This window comes from Ranitomeya variabilis, chromosome 3 (assembly GCF_051348905.1).
Source record: "Ranitomeya variabilis isolate aRanVar5 chromosome 3, aRanVar5.hap1, whole genome shotgun sequence".
In the NCBI taxonomy this organism is placed as follows: Eukaryota; Metazoa; Chordata; class Amphibia; order Anura; family Dendrobatidae; genus Ranitomeya; species Ranitomeya variabilis.
Window position 1 is genome coordinate 80,434,510 of NC_135234.1, and position 27,144 is coordinate 80,461,653.

General features: G+C 45.3%; 1 protein-coding gene across 6 annotated transcripts in view; it reads right to left on the reverse strand.

Moving 5' to 3' along the window:
* ABR (ABR activator of RhoGEF and GTPase) overlaps positions 1–27,144 on the reverse strand; it is a 430,921-nt gene that overhangs the window by 223,639 nt on the left and 180,138 nt on the right. Inside the window, exon 1 of one of the 6 annotated variants that reach the window (XM_077294256.1) lies at positions 3,175–3,711. The exons of the other annotated variants lie outside the window; for them this stretch is intronic. Within the exon in view, the coding sequence (XP_077150371.1) occupies positions 3,175–3,342 (168 nt within the window). The 5' untranslated portion in view covers positions 3,343–3,711. Of the gene's footprint in view, positions 1–3,174; positions 3,712–27,144 lie in introns of those variants that run through there. 6 annotated transcript variants of the gene reach the window in all.

A 27,144-nucleotide genomic window follows, 5' to 3' on the forward strand; every position in this document is an offset into this window, starting at 1 on the left:
GCACAAAAAAGCGTTCAATGTAACGCTTTTTTGTGCGGCGTGTCCGCCATTTTCGACCGAGCATGCGCAGCCGAAACTCCGCCCCCTCCTCCCCGCTCATCACAATGGGCAGCAGATGCGTTGTAAAACTGCATCCACTGCCCACGTTGCGCTAAATTTAGCACAACGTCCGTCGGTACGTCGGGCCGACTGTTTGCGACGGCCCCGTACCGACGGATGTGTGAAAGTAGCCTAAATCATTAAGATTTTGAGGCTGTCGTTTGGCAACTCAGAGCTTCAACTCCCTCCATAAGTTTCCTATGGGATTAAGGTCTGGAGACTGGCTAGGCCACTCCATGACCTTAATGTGCTTCTTTTTGAACCACTCCTTTGTTGCCTTGGCTGTATGTTTTGGGTCATTGTCTTGCTTGAAGACCAGCCACGAACAATTTTTAATGTCCTGAAGGAGGTTGTCACTCAGGATTTTACGGTACATGGCTCCATCCATTCTCCCATTGATGTGGTAAAGTAGTCCTGTGCATTTCACAACACCCACTTTTTTTGCAGTAACTTATTGTAGCCATTTGTCCACTTGCATTACTTTACACTTTGCTGCAGATTTTCGGAGCATGCGAAATAGGTTTACCCACTACCTGAATTTCTCACCTATCCAGAGTAATGCACGATCACCTGGGGTCACAACATAGGGACGCCTATCGCCTCGTTTGCACTCAATTGTGGACATGGCTGCGCACTATGGAGCCGATATGTAGAGTATTTTATGCAACAAGTCAGGCATTAAAAATTCACAAGTCTTTAGTCTAACGATTTGAAAAGTAGGTGGGGCTTAGATGAAGGGGCGTGGTCAATATATATACTTTAATTTAAGACACAAAAGTGAAGTAAATTATAGCAGAGCTGAACCGTAGTCCATGACCAGAGTGCACTTTCTGACTCAGCGGAAAGATGTGCCAAATTCATTGAGAGGCGTCCTAATGAAATTTGTGCATCTTAGTAAGGCCTCATTCAGACGTTTAGTTTTTGGGTACAAGTGCTATCCATGGTTCTCAGCACTTGTACATTCACATGTCCATGATTAATTCTGTGGCTACGGAAAATCTTGGATACATGTCCAGTTTTGATCTGAGGGACACATTAAAAAATTGGCAATTCAAGTCTATGGGTCTGTGAAAAAAATAAAAATATAGGACTACACTTGGATGCCATCAGACGGACTGTCACATAAGAGAATGTGGAGAAAAACTCTCTGCTCAAACTCTGAGGTCCTTTTTTATTGTACGTGAGAAAAACGGATGGCTGAATGAGGCCTAAGGCCACGTTCACAAGTTCAGTATTTTACATCAGTATTTATAAGCCAAAACCAGGAGTGGGACAATCAGAGGAAAAGTATAAGAGTATGTGCAAATGGTCAGGAAATGCTGAGGGTTGGACGCTATGTACTTGTGCAGCGTCCAACCTGCAGCGGCCAGATGTTACAGCACAGTGGATGGGATTTCAAGAAATCTCATGTCCACTATACGTGTACAGAGGCCTGCGGCTCACCCGCGGAGACGAACATGCGGTGTGTCTCTCCAGACTGCAGCATGTCAATCTCTCTTGCTTAGATGGTAGTCTCTGCAAAATAAATGTCACCCATACAATGTATTGGACGCAGTGAATCCGCACGGTTCAGTGATCACATGCGGAATAATCTGCGTTCAATAAAGGGCAGCTCTTTGGATGCAGCAAACATGTGCTGGTGCTTCTGGATCGTGGGCACTTGGCCTAATAGAAACACGTCACCACTTCTGATTTTTGCTTACAATTACTGATGTAAAATAGTAATACTGACCATGTGAACGTGGCCTGAGGCAGACTCTAGATAAAGACTGGCTTACAAAACACCAGTCTTGATGGATGTACCCCAATGGCTCTATTCCCATAGTGGTTTTGCAATCCCCTGATCATGATTGGTGGGGGGGGGGGATGCGATCATACATTTATTATCTTTCTCTGGGACAGGTGATTAATGTATTTAGCGGGAAAAGAACTATACAGAACTCAGCCGCATACATCACCTGTAGCCTCTTACGGGTGAACTGATTTTAGGGGATAATAAGGTACCTCATCAAGGACCCAATCTGCAACACACAGACCTATAGGCACACTACTGCTGTATGGAGCGGTGTACATGAGGCCTATGGACCCACACGGTACTTCTGATTTTAGGCAAAGGAGGTTTATTCTCTTAGGCTATGTGCACACGTAGGAAAAGAGGTGCAGAATTTTCTGCACAAAATCCGCATCTCCTGGCAGAATCCGCAGCTGTGGATTTGTCACGGTTTTTATGCGGATTCTGTGTGGTTTTTATGTGGAATTGATGCGGATTTTGTGCGGATTTTGCCACTGCGGATTTTTAACATTGAGGGGTGCAGAAACGCTGCAGACCCGCACAAAAGAAGTTACTTCCACTTATTTGAAATCTGCAGCAATTCTAAACAGCTATTTTTTTATCCCAATGAATAACATTGTACTGTACATCACAGTGCGGATCTGCAGCGTTTCTGCACGGAAAAATCCGCTGCGGATCCGCAGCAAATCCGCATCGTGTGCACATAGCCTTACAATCCACAGCCTCATTGTGTCATGTCTGTCAAAAGTGTAATTCAAAATCTGTCTAGTCTGTAAAAAAAAAAAAAAAGTTTAAAAGGGCAGATTAAGGTATGACAATAAATGTTATCTAGATTACAGTGACGTTTCTGGCTGATATCACCCCCTATGTGTTACTTATTTTGGCATTGTACATATGAACTCCACCCACTGAGATTATGTGATCTAATTACTCTGCTGCCTGCGCAGTCACACAAGGCTGGGTTATAGGGTGCTGACAGTTCCCTCCTCCACACCTGGTGTAAGAAGGTGTGACGGGTGTGCTGCCCAAGGTGCCAACACAGGAGAAGATTAGGTAATCCAGTTTATGTCCAGAGCGCAGGTGCAGAACAGGATCTGCTGCATCCACCGATAACCACCACCTGCCACAATCCAAAGGGCGAAAAACTATTCACAGCCACAGGACCAGGAAGAATCATAAAAAAAGTTATATACAAAGTTACAAACAAAACATCAATAGATTCATGTTATAAACCCTTCTACCAAGTGGTATGAGTCACCCCCGACTCGAGGTCTGAAACTTACCTTTGGAGTTTCTGGGAAAGCAGTCGGCCGATTAGGAGTTGTAGGGGTCTGACATTCGCCATCCTCGAAATAAAAAATGTCTTCATCCTCAAGAACGCGGTCAAGGAACCTTATTACCTCCTCTTCCTCCTCCATTCCTGGTGCGACAGCTGGTAGATTGTTCTCCATAAGGTCCTATGCCCAATTTTTCCAAGCCAATTAGACAGGCAGGTACATTACGTGTCATGCTTGTCTGCTGCACATCTTCTTTACCGCACAGATTGAAGCCCACCCTGTCAAACAACTATGGCCCCCGAGGACCTAGTCATCATCTTAGATCTGATGTTCTCGTCTCCCACGGCTGTTGAAATTTCACTTCTACCATTCAGCAAGATGAAAGGAGGGGGATCCGGGGAATTTCTGCCACTTCCTCAAACACTTCTTCCTTCTTTGTCATGCTCCCTGGCCTCCTTTGGTCAGAGCTGTTCTCAGGCTGCACAGCCCGGCTCTTCTGGAGAGATGGGCTGTCTTGCTCATTGAACTTTCCCTGCTGTGTTTGAACTGGAGTCTGAGCACACAGGAAGCTGTGTGTAGGGCAGGCCTTCACAGGCGGGGCAGCCTCACAGTAACCCATCACCTCCCACAGAGCATTGCCAGGGAAAGGGAAAGATGGGGCTCATGCTCTGCTGCACCAGGCGGAATAGCAGCAGCTACACAAGGGGCAAACAGGAGCTGTATCAGAGGTGGCCCCATAGTCTCTGTATGGAAACTGCACACCAAAGGCCATTACAGTACAGACATTAAGGAACGGTATGATCTGTCTATTCCTAATGGAGTCATCCAAAAGTGTAACAGAGGATGGAGGTACAACTCACTGATCCAGCAGATTCAGAAACTACCGTAATCCCAGGAGCTGTCAGGAAGGCGCACAGTCTGATCTCGGAGCTGTCAGTAAGACGCACAGTCAGATGTCAGTAAGACGCACAGTCAGATGTCAGTAAGACGCACAGTCAGAAGTCAGTAAGACGCACAGTCAGACGTCAGTAAGACGCACAGTCGGATGTCAGTAAGACGCACAGCCTGATGTCAGTAAGACGCACAGTCGGATGTCAGTAAGACGCACAGTCAGATGTCAGTAAGACGCACAGTCAGATGTCAGTAAGACGCACAGTCAGATGTCAGTAAGACGCACAGTCAGATGTCAGTAAGACGCACAGTCAGATGTCAGTAAGACGCACAGTCGGATGTCAGTAAGACGCACAGTCAGACGTCAGTAAGACGCACAGTCAGATGTCAGTAAGACGCACAGTCAGATGTCAGTAAGACGCACAGTCAGATGTCAGTAAGACGCACAGTCGGATGTCAGTAAGACGCACAGCCTGATGTCAGTAAGACGCACAGTCGGATGTCAGTAAGACGCACAGTCGGATGTCAGTAAGACGCACAGTCGGATGTTAGTAAGACGCACAGTCGGATGTCAGTAAGACGCACAGTCGGATGTCAGTAAGACGCACAGTCGGATGTCAGTAAGACGCACAGTCGGATGTCAGTAAGACGCACAGTCGGATGTCAGTAAGACGCACAGTCGGATGTCAGTAAGACGCACAGTCAGATGTCAGTAAGACGCACAGTCAGATGTCAGTAAGATGCAGTCGGATGTCAGTAAGACACACAGTCCGATGTCAGTAAGACGCAGTCGGATGTCAGTAAGACACACAGTCAGATGTCAGTAAGACGCACAGTCTGTCAGTAAGACGCACAGCCTGATGTCAGTAAGACGCACAGTCAGAAGTCAGTAAGACGCACAGTCGGATGTCAGTAAGACGCACAGTCGGATGTCAGTAAGACGCACAGTCAGGTGTCAGTAAGACGCACAGTCAGGTGTCAGTAAGACGCACAGTCAGATGTCAGTAAGACGCACAGTCGGATGTCAGTAAGACGCACAGTCAGAAGTCAGTAAGACGCACAGTCAGACGTCAGTAAGACGCACAGTCTGTCAGTAAGACGCACAGCCTGATGTCAGTAAGACGCACAGTCAGAAGTCAGTAAGACGCACAGTCAGATGTCAGTAAGACGCACAGTCGGATGTCAGTAAGACGCACAGTCAGATGTCAGTAAGACGCACAGTCAGATGTCAGTAAGACGCACAGTCGGATGTCAGTAAGACGCACAGTCAGAAGTCAGTAAGACGCACAGTCAGAAGTCAGTAAGACGCACAGTCAGAAGTCAGTAAGACGCACAGTCAGAAGTCAGTAAGACGCACAGTCAGAAGTCAGTAAGACGCACAGTCGGATGTCAGTAAGACGCACAGTCGGATGTCAGTAAGACGCACAGTCGGATGTCAGTAAGTCGGATGTCAGTAAGACGCACAGTCGGATGTCAGTAAGACGCACAGTCGGATGTCAGTAAGACGCACAGTCGGATGTCAGTAAGACGCACAGTCGGATGTCAGTAAGACGCACAGTCGGATGTTAGTAAGACGCACAGTCGGATGTCAGTAAGACGCACAGTCGGATGTCAGTAAGACGCACAGTCGGATGTCAGTAAGACGCACAGTCGGATGTCAGTAAGACGCACAGTCGGATGTCAGTAAGACGCACAGTCGGATGTCAGTAAGACGCACAGTCGGATGTCAGTAAGACGCACAGTCGGATGTCAGTAAGACGCACAGTCGGATGTCAGTAAGACGCACAGTCGGATGTCAGTAAGACGCACAGTCGGATGTCAGTAAGACGCACAGTCGGATGTCAGTAAGACGCACAGTCGGATGTCAGTAAGACGCACAGTCGGATGTCAGTAAGATGCACAGTCAGATGTCAGTAAGATGCACAGTCGGATGTCAGTAAGACACACAGTCCGATGTCAGTAAGACGCAGTCAGATGTCAGTAAGACGCACAGCCTGATGTCAGTAAGACGCACAGTCAGATGTCAGTAAGACGCACAGTCGGATGCCAGTAAGACACACAGTCAGATGTCAGTAAGACGCAGTCGGATGTCAGTAAGACGCACAGTCGGATGTCAGTAAGACGCACAGTCTGATGTCAGTAAGATGCACAGCCTGATGTCAGTAAGACGCACAGCCTGATGTCAGTAAGACGCACAGCCAGATGTCAGTAAGACGCACAGTCGGATGTCAGTAAGACGCACAGTCGGATGTCAGTAAGACACACAGTCGGATGTCAGTAAGACGCACAGCCTGATGTCAGTAAGATGCACAGCCTGATGTCAGTAAGACGCACAGCCAGATGTCAGTAAGACGCACAGTCGGATGTCAGTAAGACGCACAGTCGGATGTCAGTAAGACGCACAGTCGGATGTCAGTAAGACGCACAGTCGGATGTCAGTAAGACGCACAGCCTGATGTCAGTAAGATGCACAGCCTGATGTCAGTAAGACGCAGTCAGATATCAGTAAGACGCACAGCCTGATGTCAGTAAGACGCACAGCCTGATGTCAGTAAGATGCACAGCCTGATGTCAGTAAGATGCACAGCCTGATGTCAGTAAGATGCACAGCCTGATGTCAGTAAGACGCACAGCCAGATGTCAGTAAGACGCACAGCCTGATGTCAGTAAGACGCACAGCCTGATGTCAGTAAGACGCAGTCAGATATCAGTAAGACGCACAGCCTGATGTCAGTAAGACGCACAGTCAGATGTCAGTAAGACGCACAGCCTGATGTCAGTAAGACGCACAGCCTGATGTCAGTAAGATGCACAGCCTGATGTCAGTAAGACGCACAGTCAGATGTCAGTAAGACGCACAGCCTGATGTCAGTAAGACGCACAGTCAGATGTCAGTAAGACGCACAGTCAGATGTCAGTAAGACGCACAGTCAGATGTCAGTAAGACGCACAGTCAGATGTCAGTAAGACGCACAGTCAGATGTCAGTAAGATGCACAGTCGGATGTCAGTAAGACACACAGTCCGATGTCAGTAAGACGCACAGTCAGATGTCAGTAAGACGCACAGTCAGATGTCAGTAAGACGCACAGTCAGATGTCAGTAAGATGCACAGTCGGATGTCAGTAAGACACACAGTCCGATGTCAGTAAGACGCACAGTCAGATGTCAGTAAGATGCACAGTCGGATGTCAGTAAGACGCACAGTCAGATGTCAGTAAGACGCACAGTCAGATGTCAGTAAGACGCACAGTCAGATGTCAGTAAGATGCACAGTCGGATGTCAGTAAGACGCACAGTCGGATGTCAGTAAGACGCACAGTCAGATGTCAGTAAGACGCACAGTCAGATGTCAGTAAGATGCACAGTCGGATGTCAGTAAGACACACAGTCCGATGTCAGTAAGACGCAGTCAGATGTCAGTAAGACGCACAGCCTGATGTCAGTAAGACGCACAGTTAGATGTCAGTAAGACGCACAGCCTGATGTCAGTAATACGCACAGTCAGATCTCCGGAGCTGTCAGTAAGACGCACAGTCAGATCTCTGGAGCTGTCAGTAAGATGCACCGTCTGATGTAAGACGCACAGTCAGATCTCAGGAGTTGTCAGAGAGGCACAGTCTGATCTCGGAGCCACGGGTAAGATGCACAGTTTAATTTCGAAGCAGACAGCAAGATGCACAGTCTGATGTCAGGAGTTGTCAGTAAGACGCACAGTGATGTCAGAAGTTGTCAGTAAAACGTACAGTCTGATCTCAAGAGCCGTCAGTAAGACGCACACAGTCGGATCTCAGGAGCTGTCAGAAAGACGCATAGTCTGATCTCGGAGCCATTGGTAAGATGCACAGTCTGATGGCAGGAGCTGTCAAGTGAGATGCACAGTCTGTGGTCAGGAGCTGTCAGATATTTCGCAGGAGGAAGAATTTTTTTCCTCTCTAGCAAGATGGCACTGCCGGCACCTGCGCAGTAGCAGCTATCGGATCACCATTTTCAAATGGAGGATTTTTTTTTTTTGTATATTAGGATAACCTCAAACATATTAATTATATACACATTACAAATGTGATTATGCTGCAGCACAGGTGTCACAGCCGACACATGCCTGCAGAAGTTTTTTTTTTTCAATATGTATATATAATATTATGTAAAAAGGGGGCAGGTGACTGAGGGATCAGTGACATGTCAGAAGCCATACTAGTGAATACCGAATCAGAGCACCAAAGACCACACACACACACACAGGCCGCCCAGAGTACGAGCATATCATTAACTCAAAAAAAAAAATAAAGAAAAAAAAAACACAAGACAGATTTCATCAACCAAGGTATAATTTTAATCAGTGTAACGGCGCCGACCTGACACTGTGTGTAGGTTACTGTGCACAATCCTCCTGACAGGTTCCTTAAACTGCAGACACTCATCACCAGGTTTTCCCTATAAAAACTACCGTATATCCCGCATATTTCAGTCTTTAAGTGTTAAAGTGGCTATCCTTCAAGTTTTGTGATAAATCTGCGCAGAAAGAAAAACAATACAAACACTACAAATCTACAACATGTGCACAAGCTCTTACTATCAAAATACAATGTACACAGAAAGCTGCTTATCAGGGATATGAGTGGAGTTCACTTTCTGAGCTCTGCTATATCTAAAAAATGACTATCACAACTGCTGCACGAAGTAAACTCATTGCTGGAATCAGGGTCTCTTTTCCTACATTATGCTGCTCTCAGAAGCGATAGCAAAAACCTGGTGACAGATTCCCTTCAAAGTTGCTAATGAACTGTACATTTTCTGATGTGTTATTTCCTTTTATCTTTGAGACCTTGTAATAAGCATAAACTAGATGTATACAGTTTCAAAAAGTTAAGAATCTTTGCAAAAAATAAAAAAAACAAACATTAAAATATATACACTTCATTATTTCAGGTTTATTGTGGTAGATGTACAACGAACATTTAAAAAGCTTTTCACACCTAAACCAAGAGAAAAACCCCAGTGCAAATGTGTTGTTCCGAGAAGCCATGAAATATAGGCAAGAGCTTGCCACAATTAGATTTACTACAACACGCCACAGAAACAGTCTCATTCACACATGCATTCTTAAACGTGTTCGTGAAAAAAAAAAAGTGTACTGGTGTCATCAGAGTACGGTCCGTGTGTCCATTTCACCATCAGTGTTTTTCACGGATGAATAAAGAAATAAAATGAAAAGTCATCTCCTATCCATTGCAATAATAAATACGGACTTTACATAGATGCCATGCGTGCTGTATGCGGTTTTATGGATTTGTATTGGCCTTTGTCATCAGTGCTCCCGGGAAAAAATTGACATGTCTGTGTGTGTTTTAATGGGTACGTGATGTGTCATTGAAAAAAATGGATACAACACGTACGTGAGGTCTAATGACCCCATACACATTAGACTAATTAGACTTTACTAATGTTGGCCAAACTCATGGATGTCGGTGGGCTTGGACAATTGTCTAATATGTATGGAGGCTCCTGACTCTTCCCAGACAGATGATGTTGGGGGAGATGACGATCAAGCACATACATTTAATAAATATATATATACTAGATTGTGGCCCGATTCTAACGCATCGGGTATTCTAGAATATGCATTTATATGGACAATGATGATTCCAGAATTTGCGGCAGACTGTGCCCGTCGCTGATTGGTCGAGGCAACCTTTATGACATCGTCGCCATGGCAACCATTATGACATCTACGTCGATACTGTGCCCATCACTGATTGGTCGAGGCAACCTTTATGACATCATCGTCGCCATGGCAACCATTATGACATCTACGTCGATACTGTGCCCGTCGCTGATTGGTCGAGGCCTAGCGGCCTCGACCAATCAGAGACGCGGGATTTCCATTATGACATCATCATCGCCATGCTGTGCCCGTCGCTGATTGGTCGAGGCCTTGCGGCCTCGACCAATCAGAGACGCGGGATTTCCAGGACAGACAGACAGACAGACAGACGGAAAAACCCTTAGACAATTATATATATAGATATATATATATATATAGATAGATATATATATATATATATATATATATATATATATATATATATATATACATACATACATATATATCTATCATGTCCGACGCTATTCACACTAGGGCGTCCGACAGACAGCAGCAATTCCACATTCGTCCACTATACGCTCAGTGGCGCCGGCTAGACTTTATCCAGGTTGTCCGAGGTTAATCTAGCTGGTAATCGGGTTGGAGGCTGGGTCACGCCCGTGGCCTTTAAATAGTCTTTCTGGACTTTGGGCGTCGCCGATTATAGCTTGTGTCTTGTGCCTGGTGATCTCGGTCTGGAGTGGTGGTCTAGGAGAAGAAATATCGTATCTGGTGGTGTATTATCCTTTGTCATATTTCTCCTTCCTATATTTGTATTTGTTTTGCCCTGTGCACATTATAGTGTTTTCCTGTGAGTCTGCGGCGTGGTGCGTTTTTAGTTTTCCCTGTCTGTGCTTTCTGTAGGGGTTGGTATGTGGTCTAATCACTGGGTGGCGGGTGGAGGTTTCAGCACAGGACTGAAACAGGAGTCAGGGTCAGGCCTGGCGGCCCAGACAAGCACACCATTAGTGTAAATTCTGGGAGAGGGACACACAGGGTTTTCCCTAGTCTGAGGGATATCGCAGGGGCCCGGGTAATCAGCTGTAGTCTACCCAGTACCCGCATGAAATTATAATCGGACAAAATAAATTTTGTATTCCATGGATCCCATGATTTTCATAACCCGCCAGTTGGAGGCGCTGTCCTTACAGGTCACTGAGTTGAAGGGAGCAGTTCAGCAACAGGGTCTTGTAGTATCTAATGTGCAAGCTGAAAATGTAGGTAGAGTTGCAGAGCCAAAGATTCCTTTACCTGAGAGGTTTACTGGGGAACGCAGTAAATTTGTTGTTTTTCGTGAGGCTTGCAAATTATATTTTCGTATGCGCCCGGTTTCCTCAGGTAATGAGGCTCAGCGTGTGGGCCTGGTATTGTCATTACTGAACGGAGAAGCCCAAGCATGGGCATTTTCATTACCATCTGATTCAGCTGCATTTAACTCAGTGGAGATTTTTTTTTTCTGCTCTTGGACTCATATGATGATCCTGACAGATTGGCTCTAGCTGAATCTAAAATACGCGCTCTCCGCCAAGGGGAGCGAATGGCGGAGGATTACTGTTCTGAATTCCGCCGCTGGGCGGTGGACACACAATGGAATGACCCAGCGCTGCGGAGTCAGTTTGTACATGGGGTTTCGAGAAGGGTTAAACAAGCCCGATGTACGAGACTCCTGCTTCTCTAGAGTCTGCCATGAGTCTTGTTGTCCGCATTGATCGCTGTTTGCGTCAGGGGGTGCAAAAGACGCCGCTTATGGAGGAGGACGTAGGTGCACGTGAGGTTGCTGCAGGCGAGCCCACGGAGCCTATGCAAATCGCAGGAGTGTCACATCATCGAGCCCCCTCAATCAGGAAGCAGGGAGCCTGTTTTTGCTGTGGTAAAAAAGGGCATTATGTAAATGCTTGTCCTCTGTTTTCTAAGAAAAGCGCAACGGCGGAAAACTACTAAGCTCAGAGGGTGTGGAGGAGGCCAATCTGAGCTTATGCATATCCTCCATGGTGGTCTCTCAATGTATGCTCCCTGCCAGAGTTATGGTCGCTGGCAGAGAGCTGCCAATCACTGTTTTTGTGGATAGTGGGTCGGCCACTAATCTCATTGATGAGGAGTTTGCGAGCACGGCCGGGTTCACGGCCGAAAAACTGCCTCATCCTATCCTGGTGGTCACCATCAATGCCACCCCTCTCCCACAGGAGGAAATTACTGAGTTTGTGGCTGAGGTTAAACTCCACATTGGGGTCCTACATTCTGAGCAAGTTACATGTAGGGTGCTCAGTAATCTTCCTGCACAAATGGTTCTGGGTTTTCCATGGTTGTCTATGCACAACCCGGTGAATTGACTGGAAAACTCAGGACATAATTCAGTGGAGCGGATTCTGCCAGGAGAATTGCCTGGCCACATGTGTGTCCGCTATGGCTCCTAGCATTCCTGAGTCACTGCTTGATTTCGCAGATGTGTTCTCTCAGAAGGGTTGCTCAGAATTGCCACCACATCGATCCTATGACTGTACTATTAGGTTTAAACCAGGGGCCAAATTGCCGAAAGCTAGGATGTTTAACATCTCTGGTCCTGAGAGGCAAGCTTTAAAAGACTACATTGCTGAGAGTTTGAGCAAAGGACACATCAGGCCTTCGTCCTCGCCGGTGGCAGCGGGGTTCTTCTGCGTTAAGAAGAAAGATGGCGGACTACGCCCGTGTCTGGATTTCAGGGAGTTAAACCAGATTACGGTTCGTGATCCATACCCTATGCCACTGATACTGGATTTGTTCAACCAGGTGGCTGGTGCTAAGTGGTTTTCCAAGCTTGACCTCAGGGGGGCGTACGACCTCATAAGAGTCCGTCAAGGTGATGAGTGGAAGACGGCTTTTAATACTCCTGAGGGTCATTTTGAAAATTTGGTGATGCCATTTTCTCGCATGTACTGGGGAAATTCGTTATTGTGTACCTAGATGACATTCTCATTTATTCATGCGACCGTGATACTCATTTAGAGCATGTGAGGCAGGTGTTACAGCTACTCAGAGAAAATAAGCTCTATGCAAAACTGGAGAAATGTGTTTTTTCGGTTCAGGAGTTGCCTTTCTTGGGTTATATTGTGTCTGCTTCAGGGTTTAAAATGGACGCCGCTAAGGTGCAAGCGGTGCTGCATTGGGAATGGCCTGATAACCTAAAAGCACTCCAGCGGTTTCTTGGATTTTCTATTTATTATAGAAAATTTATCAAAGATTTTCTACCATTGCTAAACCGCTTACTGACATGACGAAAAAGGGTACCAATTTCTCCGCCTGGCCTGAGGCTGCTGTGCGCGCATTCGAAATTTCTGAAGAACAGTTTTGCTTCGGCCCCCATTCTGGTGCAACTGGACGTATCAAAACCATTTACCGTGGAAGTCGATGCGTCTGAGGTTGGAGTGGGGGCGGTGCTGTCACAAGGCTCATCCTTGGGCGAGTTGCGTCCATGCGCCTACTTTTCCAAGAAGCTGTCGCCCGCCGAACGTAACTACGATATCGGCAACAGGGAGTTGTTGGCTATCAAGTTGGCTTTTGAGGAATGGCGACACTTCATGGAGGGGTCGGTCCCCCAGGTTACAGTTATCACCGACAATAAAAATCTGCTTTATTTAGAGTCAGCCAAGCGTCTGTCCCCCAGGCAGGCTCGCTGGGCATTGTTTTTCACGCGATTCAACTTTTTTTGTCACGTACCGTCCGGGGTCTAAGAACACCAAGGCAGATGCTTTATCCAGGTGTTTTCCGGGGGGAGAATCTCGGGAAGATCCGGTACCTATCCTCCAAAAGGGTGTAGTGGTCTTGGCTCTCACGACAGAGGTTGAGGCTGAGATTGCCGAGGCTCAGGAGGAAGTACCACCAGAGCTTCCCATTAACAAATCATTTGTACCGCTCCATCTTCGCCTAAAGGTGTTGGGTGAGCATCATGATACTGTTCTGTCTGGCCATCCAGGGGTTAGGGGTACCTTGGAGTTGGTGTCGCGTCAGTTTTGGTGGCCCAAAATTTAACAGGACGTGGTCTCGTACGTATCAGCATGTACCACGTGTGCTAGGGCGAAGACGCCTCGCTCCCGTCCTGCTGGCTCATAACATCCTCTAGGGGTACCCAGTAGGCCATGGACGGAGATCTCCACGGATTTTATTACAGACCTATCCTCCTCAGCTGGGAACACTGTCATCTTGGTGGTTGTTGATCGGTTCTTAAAGATGTCGCACTTTGTGTCCTTGCCTTCGTTGCCTAACGCGAAGACTCTGGCTCAGGTTTTTGTGCAGGAGGTGGTCAGACTTCACGGGGTCCCGTCTGACAGTGTCGGATAGGGGTATTCAGTTTGTGGCAAAGTTTTGGAAAGCATTTTGCTCACAGCTGGGGATCAAGTTGTCGCATTCTTCGGCGTTTCATCCTCAGTCAAATGGTCAGACCGAGCGTATGAACCAGAATTTGGAGCAGTATTTACGCTGCTTTGTTTCTGACAACCAGGAGGAGTGGCCGACATTCCTTCCTTTGGCTGAGTTTGCCATTAATAATCACCGCCAGGAATCGTCTGGGGAGTCCCTGTTCTTTTGTGTTTACGGGCACCATCCTCAATTTTGTACTCTGCATCAGGGTGGCTCTGCTGGCGTTCCGGAGGAGGACCAGCTAGGAGCACAACTGTCATCCGTTTGGAGGAGAGTGAAACAGCACTTGCTGAGCGTGGGTGCAAGGTACAAACGAGTGGCTGACAGTAGACGTGTGCCAGGTCCGGACCTGAGTGTGGGTGATTGAGTTTTATGTTTTTTGTGGACAACCACACCCAAAGTACCATCCCTGAAATTGGGTCCAAGGTTTATTGGTCCATTTAGGGTCGCCGCCATCATTAACCCAGTAGCGTACCGATTGGAGCTTCCTACAGTTTATAAGATACACAACGTGTTTCACAGATTTCTTTTAAAGAAGGTGGTGGGTTCCGTGGATGCGGCGCCGATGCCACCTCCAGTCTTGGTAGATGGTAATTTGGAGTTTGAAGTCTCCAAGGTGGTTGACTCATAGTGCGCCGCACATTACAGTACCTGGTACACTGGCGTGGTTATGGGCCGGAGGAGAGGTCTTGGGTACCAGCTTCGAACATACATGCGGATCGGCTGGTCAGTATGTTTCACCGCCGCCATCCGGACAAGCCGGGTCCTATAAGCCGGGCGTCCGACAGACAGCGGTAATTCCACATTCGTCCACTATACGCTCAGTGGCGCCGGCTAGATTTTATCCAGATTGTCCGAGGTTAATCTAGCTGGTCATCTGGTTGGAGGCTGGGTCACGCCCGTGGCCTTTAAATAGTCTTTCTGGAGTTTGGGCGTCGCCGATTATAGCTTGTGTCTTGTGCCTGGTGATCTCGGCCTGGAGTGGTGGTCTAGGAGAAGAAATATCGTATCCGGTGGTGTATTATCCTTTGTCATATTTCTCCTTCCTATATTTGTATTTGTTTTGCCCTGTGCACACTATAGTGTTTTCCTGTGAGTCTGCGGCGTGGTGCGTTTTTAGTTTTCCCTGCTTTCTGTAGGGGTTGGTGTGTGGTCTAATCACTGGGTGGAGGGTGGAGGTTTCAGCACAGGAATGAAACAGGAGTCAGGATCAGGCCTGGTGGCCCAGACAAGCACACCATCAGTGTAAATTCTGGGAGAGGGACAGACAGGGTTTTCCTTAGTCTGAGGGATATCGCAGGAGCCCGGGTAATCAGCTGTAGTCTACCCAGTACCCGCATGAATATATATATATATATATATATATATATATATATATATATATATATATATATATATATATATATATATATACATACATATATATATATATATATATATACATATATATATACATACATATATATATATATATATATATATACATATATATATATATATATACATACATATATATATATACATATATATATACATACATATATATATACATATATATATACATACATATATATATATACATACATATATATGTATATGTATATATATATACACACACACACACATACATACATACATACACAAACACATACAGTGCAGATCAAAAGTTTGGACACACCTGATTAAAAGATTTTTCTGTATTTTCAGGACTATGAAAATTGTACATTCACACTGAAGGCATCAAAACTATGAATTAACACATGTGGAATTATATACTTAACAAAAAAGTGTGAAACAACTGAAACTGTGTCTTATATTCCAGGTTCTTCAAAGTAGCCACCTTTTGCTTTGATGACTGCTTTGCACACTCTTGGCATTCTCTTGATGAGCTTCAAGAGGTAGTCACCGGGAATGGTTTTCACTCCACAGGTGTGCCCTGTCAGGTTTAATAAGAGATTTCTTGCCTTATAAATGGGGTTGGGACCATCAGTTGTGTTGTGCAGAAGTCTGGTGGATACACAGCTGATAGTCCTACTGAATAAACTGTTAGAATTTGTGTTATGGCAAGAAAAAAAGCAGCTAAGTAAAGAAAAATGAGTGGCAATCATTACTTTAAGAAATGAAGGTCAGTCAGTCTGAAAAATTGGGAAAACTTTGAAAGTGTCCCCATGTGCAGTGGCAAAAACCATCAAGCGCTACAAAGAAACTGGCTCACATGAGGACCGCCCCAGGAAAGGAAGACCAAGAGTCACCACTGCTTCTGAGGATAAGTTTATCCGAGTCACCAACCTCAGAAATCGCAGGTTAACAGCAGCTAAGACTAGAGACCAGGTCAATGCCACACAGTTCTAGAAGCAGACACATCTCTACAACAACTGTTAAGGGGAGGCTTTGTGCAGCAGGCCTTCATGGTAAAATAGTTGCTAGGAAACCACTGCTAAGGACAAGCAACAAGCAGAAGAGAATTGTTTGGGCTACAGAACACAAGGAATGGACATTAGACCAGTGGAAATCTGTGCTTTGGTCTGATGAGTCAAAATTTGAGATCTTTGGTTCTGTGCGACGCAAAAAAGGTGAACGGATGGACTCTACATGCCTGGTTCTCACCATGAAGCATGGAGGAGGTGTGATGGTGTGGGGGTGCTTTGCTCAGCATCTTGCAGCGGCATGCTATTCCATCCGGTTTGCGTTTAGTTGGACCATCATTTATTTTTCAACAGGACAATGACCCCAAACACACCTCCAGGCTGTGTAAGGTCTATTTGACCAAGAAGGAGAGTGATGGGGTGCTACGCCAGATGACCTGGCCTCCACAGTCACCAGACTTGAACCCAATCGAGATGGTCTGGGGTGAGCTGGACTGCAGAGTGAAGGCAAAAGGGCCAACAAGTGCTAAGCATCTCTGGGAACTCCTTCAAGATTGTTGGAAGACCATTCCCGCTGACTACTTTGAAGAACCTAGAATATAAGACATATTTTCAGATATTTCACACTTTTTTGTTAAGTATATAATTCCACATGTGTTAATTCATAGTTTTGATGCATTCAGTGTGAATGTACAATTTTCATAGTCATGAAAATACAGAAAAATCTTTAAATGAGATGGTGTGTCCAAACTTTTGGTCTGTACTGTATATATATTAGCAGAGCCAGGTAGGACAGGGTTGACCAAATACCACAGGTGTTACAATCACCGATAGACTCTAATGTGTCAATATAAAATATCAATTTTATTAATAATGTCTAAAACAAATATACACAAAAATATGTGAATAAACACCAACACCAATGCACTAAAATATGAAAGCACCCAGGGTAATAAAATTGATGTTTTATATTTACACATTAGAGTCTAGTGGTGATTATAATTTAAGAAAAACTCTAATTAACTAGCTCTGTACTGTGAAATTGATTTGACTACCACAGGTGGCGTCACGAACCTATTTCTACAAATCCCTTTAAAGACATTCCCTTTAACATGGGTGCCCAGGGCCATGGAACGGGTCACCGCCGCCGTGACACGTCCATTTAAGTAACGTACTTGGTACAGAGTACCCCCCACGGCCCTGACGAGCGACTCAAAAACTGCCTTTTGGTGCACATACCAGTATAATATGTCCAATAACTGCACCACTTTTTCCGCTCCTTCAATGGAAAGTTCTTTTTCCTTTGCATTCTGTCAGAACTATAGGGACTGGAACTTTCAAAACGCTTCCAAGCATGCAGTGAGCCTGCCTTTGTCTTCTCAAAGAAATATATTAATGAATTGTTAATTAATGCTAGAGTTGAGCTAATCGATTTGAAGGATGCTGGACTAACAGCCACATCAGTACTCAATGGCTGCCAGACAGGTGTCCTGCGATGTCAGCTGCTCAGAGTCTGTGCACATGGCATTTGGATCTCTTCCATAGATTGTCCTCAGTAATCAATTCTACCAGGGAAGATTCTCTCAATGTTTCTAATCAATGTTGTTAAATTAATGGTTTGCACCTTATCCTCTGCGTAAGATTTAGGTATCTGCACCACATAGCGATGTATCCGAGTCAATGGGCTGGGCTAGATACAGCGACCTCCAGGCAAAACTGAAAATCTGAATTTACATCACAAATGTATCATCCACTACTTCGTGCTCTCCTCGTGACCAATCCTGGAACGGTTAATTCATTCTGATCCTTTTTAACTTGTCACATAGCGGCTGCCAAAGTCTATGGGAAAAGTTTTTAAAGCTTAGAGGCACACCCCTTGTAACCCGATGATGTCTGGAGGACCACAGAAGATCACATCAGCGGCTTGTCATCACTTCCAAATCACGGGCTCTGGCTGAGGGGACATGGTAGTGACCTAAAAGAATTCCCTTCATAGAAAGGTCACAGATTATGGGGGCTAGTTTTGGCAAAAAGGGGAACCAGTACAGAAGAATAATGGAAGGATCGCCAATGATGAGAGCATGAGGAAGGTTTACTTTGAATTTGTCATATATATTCTTATTTATTTTATTCCCTTATTTTGCAGCATTAATACCACAGCGCTTTACAGACATCGTCAGTCACATTTTCAGTATTAATTAGAGGGCCTCTTTTAGACATGTGATACGTGATTCTGCATATATTGGCTTTGAAATGTAAATTTATCAACACCTTTATATCTTCTATTTGTGGCTGCATTTTCAAGTGATTAGCATTTTAATACATATGCAAATGAGGCATTAAGTGCTCTGGGCATGACCGAGCACTTCCGGGACAACTGCCTCCCGAGGGTGTTACTCCACCCGGCACCAGCCTCTTTAGCTTGACTATCGATCCTCACATGTGCCGCTCATGAATATTACAGTACCTGCGTGAGATCTCGGGAGGCGTGGGGGTGAGCAAGTCTTAAAAAGTGGCCTGTCACAAACTGAGAGGAGGCCGACAGTGGGAGGAGAAAAACGGAGAGACGCCCCGAGAGCTGCAAGTACAGGCCAACCACACGCACTTGTGAGCTCACTTGCATGAGCGGTCACAGATGGACCACTAATACAAAGGTATGGGCATCATCAACATCTCACATGCTTCATAAAGGTGATGTTACTTTAAGGTCTAAAAACCTGCTTGTCGACAGTTTCCCTTTAAACCTGGCTGGGCACACAAGATAGCCGTCTCTATTAACATGAAGAATGACTATTTCAATAAGTGGAAAGGGAAACGAGCCACAGCAAATGATTAGGTCTGTTATCCGATATGTGGGTAGTTAGGAATTGATGACCAGTCACTAGGAGGTCAGTACTAGTGATGAGCGAATATACTCGTTACTCGAGATTTCTAGAGCACGCTCGGGGGGGTCATGCGAGTATTTTCTTGCCGCAGCTGATTTACAGCTACTAGCCAGCATAAGTACATGTGGGGGTTGCCTGGTTGCTGGGGAACCCCCACATGTACTTATGCTGGCTATCAGATGTAAATCATTCAGCTGCGGTAAGAAAAACTAAATCTCTGCGCACTAAAAAATACTGGGAGGACCCCCGAGCGTGCTCGGGAAATCTCGAGTAACGAGTATATTCGCTCATCACAAGTCAGTACCTGTGAAGATGTGATGAACAATAAGAGGAAAACTCAGCCGTTCCTTTATGCTGAGGGAACATTGGCCGACCCATGGTTGCTAAACATTAGTACAGGGACACAGGGGTGCATAACCTGCGGCCCAGGAGTCACATGAGGCCCGCGATGCTGTTCTGTGCGGCTTACGACAATATGGTCACAAAAATGCTAGTTTAACTACCGCACGTGTGACCATCCTCACTGAGAAGAGCAGCAGGGACTGGCGAGTACTAATGGAGCCCGGTATGCAGATCTCTGGGTGCCTCATGCATCAGCACAATGGGCTCTCTAGCAAGCAGCATGTGACCCCCGTGCGCTCAGGACTTTTTCCTCATTAGGGTATATTCACACAGTATTTTGATGATGATTTAGAAGTGGATTTTACTTCAAAATTTAACTAAAAATGCTTCCTATTAATTTTAATGTTATATGCTAAAAATACTGTGAAACAACAGCACTCCGCACCACAGATTTTTTCCCATTACAATAAACTGGAAGCATATTCAAAGAATATTTTAAGTAGTTTTAATGTGAATTTTGGCTCAGAATCTATTTCTGAATCCATGTTAAAAAAACAAAAAAACCCTGTGTGATTGCACTATTAGGGAGCCGACTGGATAAGCCAAGACATAGAATTTCCACCTATGAAACATTTATAATATATACTTTCAGTTACCGTAAATGTTACAAAATATTCATCTTCATTGCGGCCCTTGGGTTTGGCTCAGCATGATGATGTGACCCTTGAACCAAAACCCCCCCCCCCCCAAAAAAAAAGCTCATTCCCACTAATCGGCCAGCGTAAATGCACCTCATCTCTACCGATACATGTATATGGCCACAATTTCTATTACATAGCAATCATCCGCGGAAACCACGCTGTGCATAGGAGGTAGGAATCCACGAGGCGGAGATTATTTATAGACCTGGAAAGGTTATGATGGAAGGTATTGATTTTTCTACAAAGCTTCAGTCCATCGTTCATATAGATGGAGACCCTGAGAAAAACGAAGGTAAAATAATGGCGACACATGTGGGTATATAGGGTATAATGTGCAGAGGATAAAAGGGTACACGATGGTGGGTGGTAATGTATGATGGAAATCTCCTCAGACTCTACATCTCTCACATATACATTTACTAATATATGCTTTACTTCTTTATACAATCACCTCTATGGAAAAATAAAATGTATATGTATATGTATATATATATATATATATATATATATATATATATATATATATATATATATATATATATATATATATATATATATATACATACATACACACACACACTATAAATATATATATATAGAATATATAAAATATATATAAACAAATAAATATATAACTATATTTAGCACTATATTTAGAGCTATTAACCCCTTCATGACCCAGCCTATTTTGGCCTTAATGACCTTGCAGTTTTTTGCAATTCTGACCAGTGTCCCTTTATGAGGTAATAACTCAGGAACGCTTCAACGGATCCTAGCGATTCTGAGAATGTTTTTTCGTGACATATTGGGCTTCATGTTAGTGGTAAATTTAGGTTGATAATTTTTGAATTTATTTGTGAAAAAAAACGGAAATTTGGCGAAAATTTTGAAAATTTCGCAATTTTCACATTTTGAATTTTTATTCTGTTAAACCAGAGAGTTATGTGACACAAAATAGTTAATAAATAACATTTCCCACATGTCTACTTTACCTCAGCACAATTTTGGAAACAAATTTTTTTTTTGCTAGGAAGTTATAAGGGTTAAAATTTGACCAGTGATTTCTCATTTTTACAACAAAATTTACAAAGCCATTTTTTTTAGGGACCACCTCACATTTGAAGTCATTTTGAGGGTTCTATATGGCTGAAAATACCCAAAAGTGACACCATTCTAAAAACTGCACCCCTCAAGGTGCTCAAAACCACATTCAAGAAGTTTATTAACCCTTCAGGTGTTTCATAGCAGCAGAAGCAACATGGAAGTAAAAAATGAACATTTAACTTTTTAGTCACAAAAATGATCTTTTATCAACAATTTTTTTATTTTCCTAAGGGTAAAAGGAGAAACTGGACCACGAACGTTGTTGTCCAATTTGTCCTGAGTACGCTGATACCTCATATGTGGGGGTAAACCACTGTTTGGGCGCACGGCAGGGCTCAGAAGGGAAAGAGTGCCATTTGACTTTTTGAATGAACAATTGGCTCCAATCTGTAGCGGACACCATGTCATGTTTGGAGAGCCCCCGTGTGCCTAAACATTGGAGCTCCCCCACAAGTGACCCCATTTTGGAAACTAGACCCCCCAAGGAACTTATCTAGAAGCATAGTGAGCACTTTAAACCCCCAGGTGCTTCACAAATTGCTCCGTAAAAATGAAAAAGTACTTTTTTTTCACAAAAAAATTATTTTAGCCTCAATTTTTTCATTTTCACATGGGCAACAGGATAAAATGGATCCTAAAATTTGTTTGACAATTTCTCCTGAGTACACCGATACCTCATATGTGGGGGTAAACCACTGTTTGGGCACATGGTAAGGCTCGGAAGGGAAGGAGCGCCATTTGACTTTTTGAATGAAAAATTATCTCCATCGCTAGCGGACACCATGTCACGTTTGGAGAGCCCCTGTGTGCCTAAACATTGGAGCTCCCACACAAGTGACCCCATTTTGGAAACTAGACCCCCCCAAGGAACTTATCTAGATGCATAGTGAGCACTTAAAACCCCCAGGTGCTTCACAGAAGTTTATAACGCAGAGCCGTGAAAATAAAAAATAATTTTTCTTTCCTCAAAAATGATTTTTAGCCCGGAATTTTTTATTTTCCCAAGGGTAATAGGAGAAATTGGACCCCAAGTGTTGTTGTCCAGTTTGTCCTGAGTACGATGATACCCCATATGTGGGGGTAAACCACTGTTTGAGCGCACGGCAGGGCTCGGAAGGGAAGGCACGCCATTTGGCTTTTTGAATGGAAAATTAGCTCCAATCATTAGCGGACACCATGTCGCGTTTGGAGAGCCCCTGTGTGCCTAAACATTGGAGCTCCCCCACAAGTGACCACATTTTGGAAACTAGACCTCCCAAGGAACTAATCTAGATGTGTGGTGAGCACTTTGAACCCCCAAGTGCTTCACAGACGTTTATAACGCAGAGCCATGAAAATAAAAAATAATTTTTCTTTTCTCAAAAATGATATTTTAGCCCACAATTTTTTATTTTCCCAAGGGTAACAGGAGAAATTGGACCCCAAAAGTTGTTGTCCAGTTTTTCCTGAGTACGCTGATACCCCATATGTGGGGGTAAACCACTGTTTTGGCACACGTCGGGGTTCGGAAAGTAAGTAGTGACATTTTGAAATGCAGACTTTGATGGAATGCTCTGCAGGCGTCAGGTTGCGGTTGCAGAGCCCCTGATGTGCCTAAACAGTAGGAACTCCCCACAAGTGACCCCATTTTGGAAACTGGACCCCCCAAGGAACTTATCTAGATGTGTGGTGAGCACATTCAAGCCCCAAGTGCTTCACAGAAGTTTACAACGCAGAGCCGTGAAAATAAAAAAATCATTTTTCTTTCCTCAAAAAAGATGTTTTAGCAAGCAATTTTTTATTTTCACAAGGGTAACAGGAGAAATTGGACCCCAATATTTGTTGCCCAGTTTGTTGTGAGTACGCTGATACCCAATATGTGAGGGTAAACCACTGTTTGGGTGCACGTCAGGGCTCGGAAGGGAAGTAGTGACATTTGAAATGCAGACTTTGATGGAATGGTCTGCGGGCGTCACGTTGCATTTGCAGAGCCCCTGATGTGCCTAAACAGTAGAAACCCCCCACAAATGACCCCATTTTGGAAACTGGACCCCCCAAGGAACTTATCTAGATGTGTGGTGAGCACATTCAAGCCCCAAGTGCTTCACAGAAGTTTACAACGCAGAGCCGTGAAAATAAAAAAATCATTTTTCTTTCCTCAAAAAAGATGTTTTAGCAAGCAATTTTTTATTTTCACAAGGGTAACAGGAGAAATTGGACCCCAATATTTGTTGCCCAGTTTGTTGTGAGTACGCTGATACCCAATATGTGGGGGTAAACCACTGTTTGGGTGCACGTCAGGGCTCGGAAGGGAAGTAGTGACATTTGAAATGCAGACTTTGATGGAATGGTCTGCGGGCGTCACGTTGCATTTGCAGAGCCCCTGATGTGCCTAAACAGTAGAAACCCCCCACAAGTGACCCCATTTTGGAAACTAGACCCCCCAAGGAACTTATATAGATGTGTGGTGAGCACATTCAAGCCCCAAGTGCTTCACAGAAGTTTACAACGCAGAGCCGTGAAAATAAAAAATCATTTTTCTTTCCTCAAAAAAGATGTTTTAGCAAGCAATTTTTTATTTTCACAAGGGTAACAGGAGAAATTGGACCCCAATATTTGTTGCCCAGTTTGTTGTGAGTACGCTGATACCCCATATGTGGGGGTAAACCACTGTTTGGGCGCACGTCAGGGCTCGGAAGGGAAGTAGTGACATTTGAAATGCAGACTTTGATGGAATGGTCTGCGGGCATCACGTTGCATTTGCAGAGCCCCTGATGTGCCTAAACAGTAGAAACACCCCACAAGTGACCCCATTTTGGAAACTAGACCCCCCCCAAGGAACTTATCTAGATGTTTGGTGAGCACTTTCAACCCCCAAGTGCTTCACAGAAGTTTATAACGCAGAGCCGTGAAAATAAAAAATAATTGTTCTTTCCTCAAAAATTATGTTTTAGCAAGTAATTTTTTATTTTTGCAAGGGTAACAGGAGAAATTGGACCCCAATATTTGTTGCCCAGTTTGTCCTGAGTACGCTGGTACCCCATATGTGGGGATAAACCACTGTTTGGGCGCACGTCGGGGCTTGGAAGGGAGGGAGCACCATTTGACTTTTTGAACGCAAGATTGGCTGGAATCAATGGTGGCGCCATGTTGCGTTTGGAGACCCCTGATGTGCCTAAACAGTGGAAACCCCTCAATTCTAACTTCAACACTAACCCCAACACACCCCTAACCCTAATCCCAACTGTAGCCATAACCCTAATCACAACCCTAACCCCAACACACCCCTAACCACAACCCTAACCCCAACACACCCGTAACCCTAATCCTAACCCTAATCCCAACCTTAACCCTAATCCCAACCCTAACCACAACTGTAACCCCAACACACCCCTAACTCTATCCGTAACCCTAACCACAAGCCTAATCTTAACCCTATTTCCAACCCTAGCCCTAATTCCAACCCTAAATCTAATTCCAACCCTAACCCTAAGGCTATGTGCCCACGTTGCGGCTTCGTGTGAGATTTTTCTGCACGATTTTTGAAAAATCTGCAGGTAAAAGGCACTGCGTTTTACCTGCGGATTTACAGCCGATTTCCAGTGTTTTTTTGTGCGGATTTCACCTGCGGATTCCTATTGAGGAACAGGTGTAAAACTCTGCGGAATCCGCACAAAGAAATGACATGCTGCGGAAAATACAATGCAGTGTTTCCGCATGGAATTTTCCGCACCATGGGCACAGCGGATTTGGTTTTCCATAGGTTTACATGGTACTGTAAACCTGATGGAAAACTGCTACGAATTCGCAGCGGCCAATCCGCTGCGGATCCGCGGCCTATCCGCTGTGCATCCGCGGCCAATCCGCGGCCAAATCCGCACTGTGTGCAGATGCCATAACCCTAACCCTACCCCTAACCCTACCCCTACCCCTAACCCTACCCCTACATTTAGTTTTAACCCTAGTTATAACCCTAACCCTAGTGAAAAAAGAAAAAAAAATATTTTCTTTATTTTATTATTGTCCCTACCTATGGGGGTGATAAAGGGGGGGGGGGGGTCATTTACTATTTTTTTTATTTTGATCACTGTGATAGGTTATATTACAGTGATCAAAATATACCTGGAACTCATCTGCCGGCCGGCAGATTCGGCGGGCGTACTGCGCATGCGCCCGCCATTTTGGAAGATGGCGGCGCCCATGAAGAAGACGGACAGGCATCGGGAGGCCCGGTAAGTATGAAGGGGGGGGAGATCTGAGTATGGGGGGTGGATCGGAGGACGGGGGGGAGCCATCGGAGTACGGGGGGAGCGGGCAGGAGGACGGGGGAGCCGACAGGAGGACGGAGGGGAGCGGAGAGGAGGACGGGGCAGAAAGGACAACTGGGGAAGCGATCGGTTGCAGTGGGGGGGGTCAGATCGGGGTCTCCAGCCATGGCAGATGCTATTGCAGCATCGGCCATGGCTGGATTGTAATATTTCACCATTTTTATAGGTGAAATATTACAAATCGCTCTGATTGGCAGTTTCACTTTCAACAGCCAATCAGAGCGATCGTAGCCACGGGGGGTGAAGCCACCCCCCCCTGGGCTGAAGTACCACTCCCCCTGTCCCTGCAGATCGGGTGAAATCGGAGTTAACCCTTTCACCCGCTCTGCAGGGACGCAATCATTCCATGACGCCACATAGGCGTCATGGGTCGGATTGGCACGGGTTTTCATGACGCCTACGTCGGGAAGGGGTTAAGCGCGTTAATCCCTAAACCCGCACACTAGGAGGAGACACTGAGCAGAAACTCTCCAATGTCTCCTGTAAATGAGAACAGTTTCAGTTTTCCACTCAGTTTCTGCTTTGAAAATTCAGCAAAAAACCCTCCGTTTGCACACTGCCTAAGGCCGGTTTCACACGTCAGTGGCTCCGGTACGTGAGGTGACAGTTTCCTCACGTACCGGAGCCACTGACACACGTAGACACATTAAAATCAATGCATCTGTGCAGATGTCATTGATTTTTTGCGGACCTTGTCTCTGTGTGCCAAACACGGAGACATGTCAGTGTTCGTGGGAGCGCACGTATTACACGGACCCATTAAAGTCAATGGGTCCGTGTAAAACACGTACCGCACACGGACGTTCTCCGTGTGCCGTGCAGGAGACAGCGCTCCAGTAAGCGCTGTCCCCCCCATATGGTGCTGAAGCCGCGATTCATATCTTCTGTGCAGCAGCGTTTGCTGTAAAGAATATATGAATAATCCATTTTTTTAGTGGTATTTCGTGTTTAAAATAAAGCTCCATGTCCCCACCTGCTGTGCCCCCCCCTTCCCCCGCTGTTCTAAAAATACTCACCCGGCGGCTCCCTCGTTGGCTGTCGCTGCTTCCTGTCCTGGCCGCACCTTCTACTATATGCGGTCATGTGGGGCTGCCGATTACAGTCATGAATATGCGGCTCCACCTCCCATAGGGGTGGAGCCGCATATTCATTACTGTAAATGAGCAGCCCCACGTGACCGCATACAGGTGAAGCTGCGGCCAGGACAGGACACTGCGAGGGAGGCGGGTGAGTATTTTCAGAACAGCGGGGGGGGGGGGGGGGGGGGCGCACATGGAGCTTTATTTTAAACACGAAATACCACTAAAAAAATGGATTATTCATATATTCTTTACAGCAAACGCTG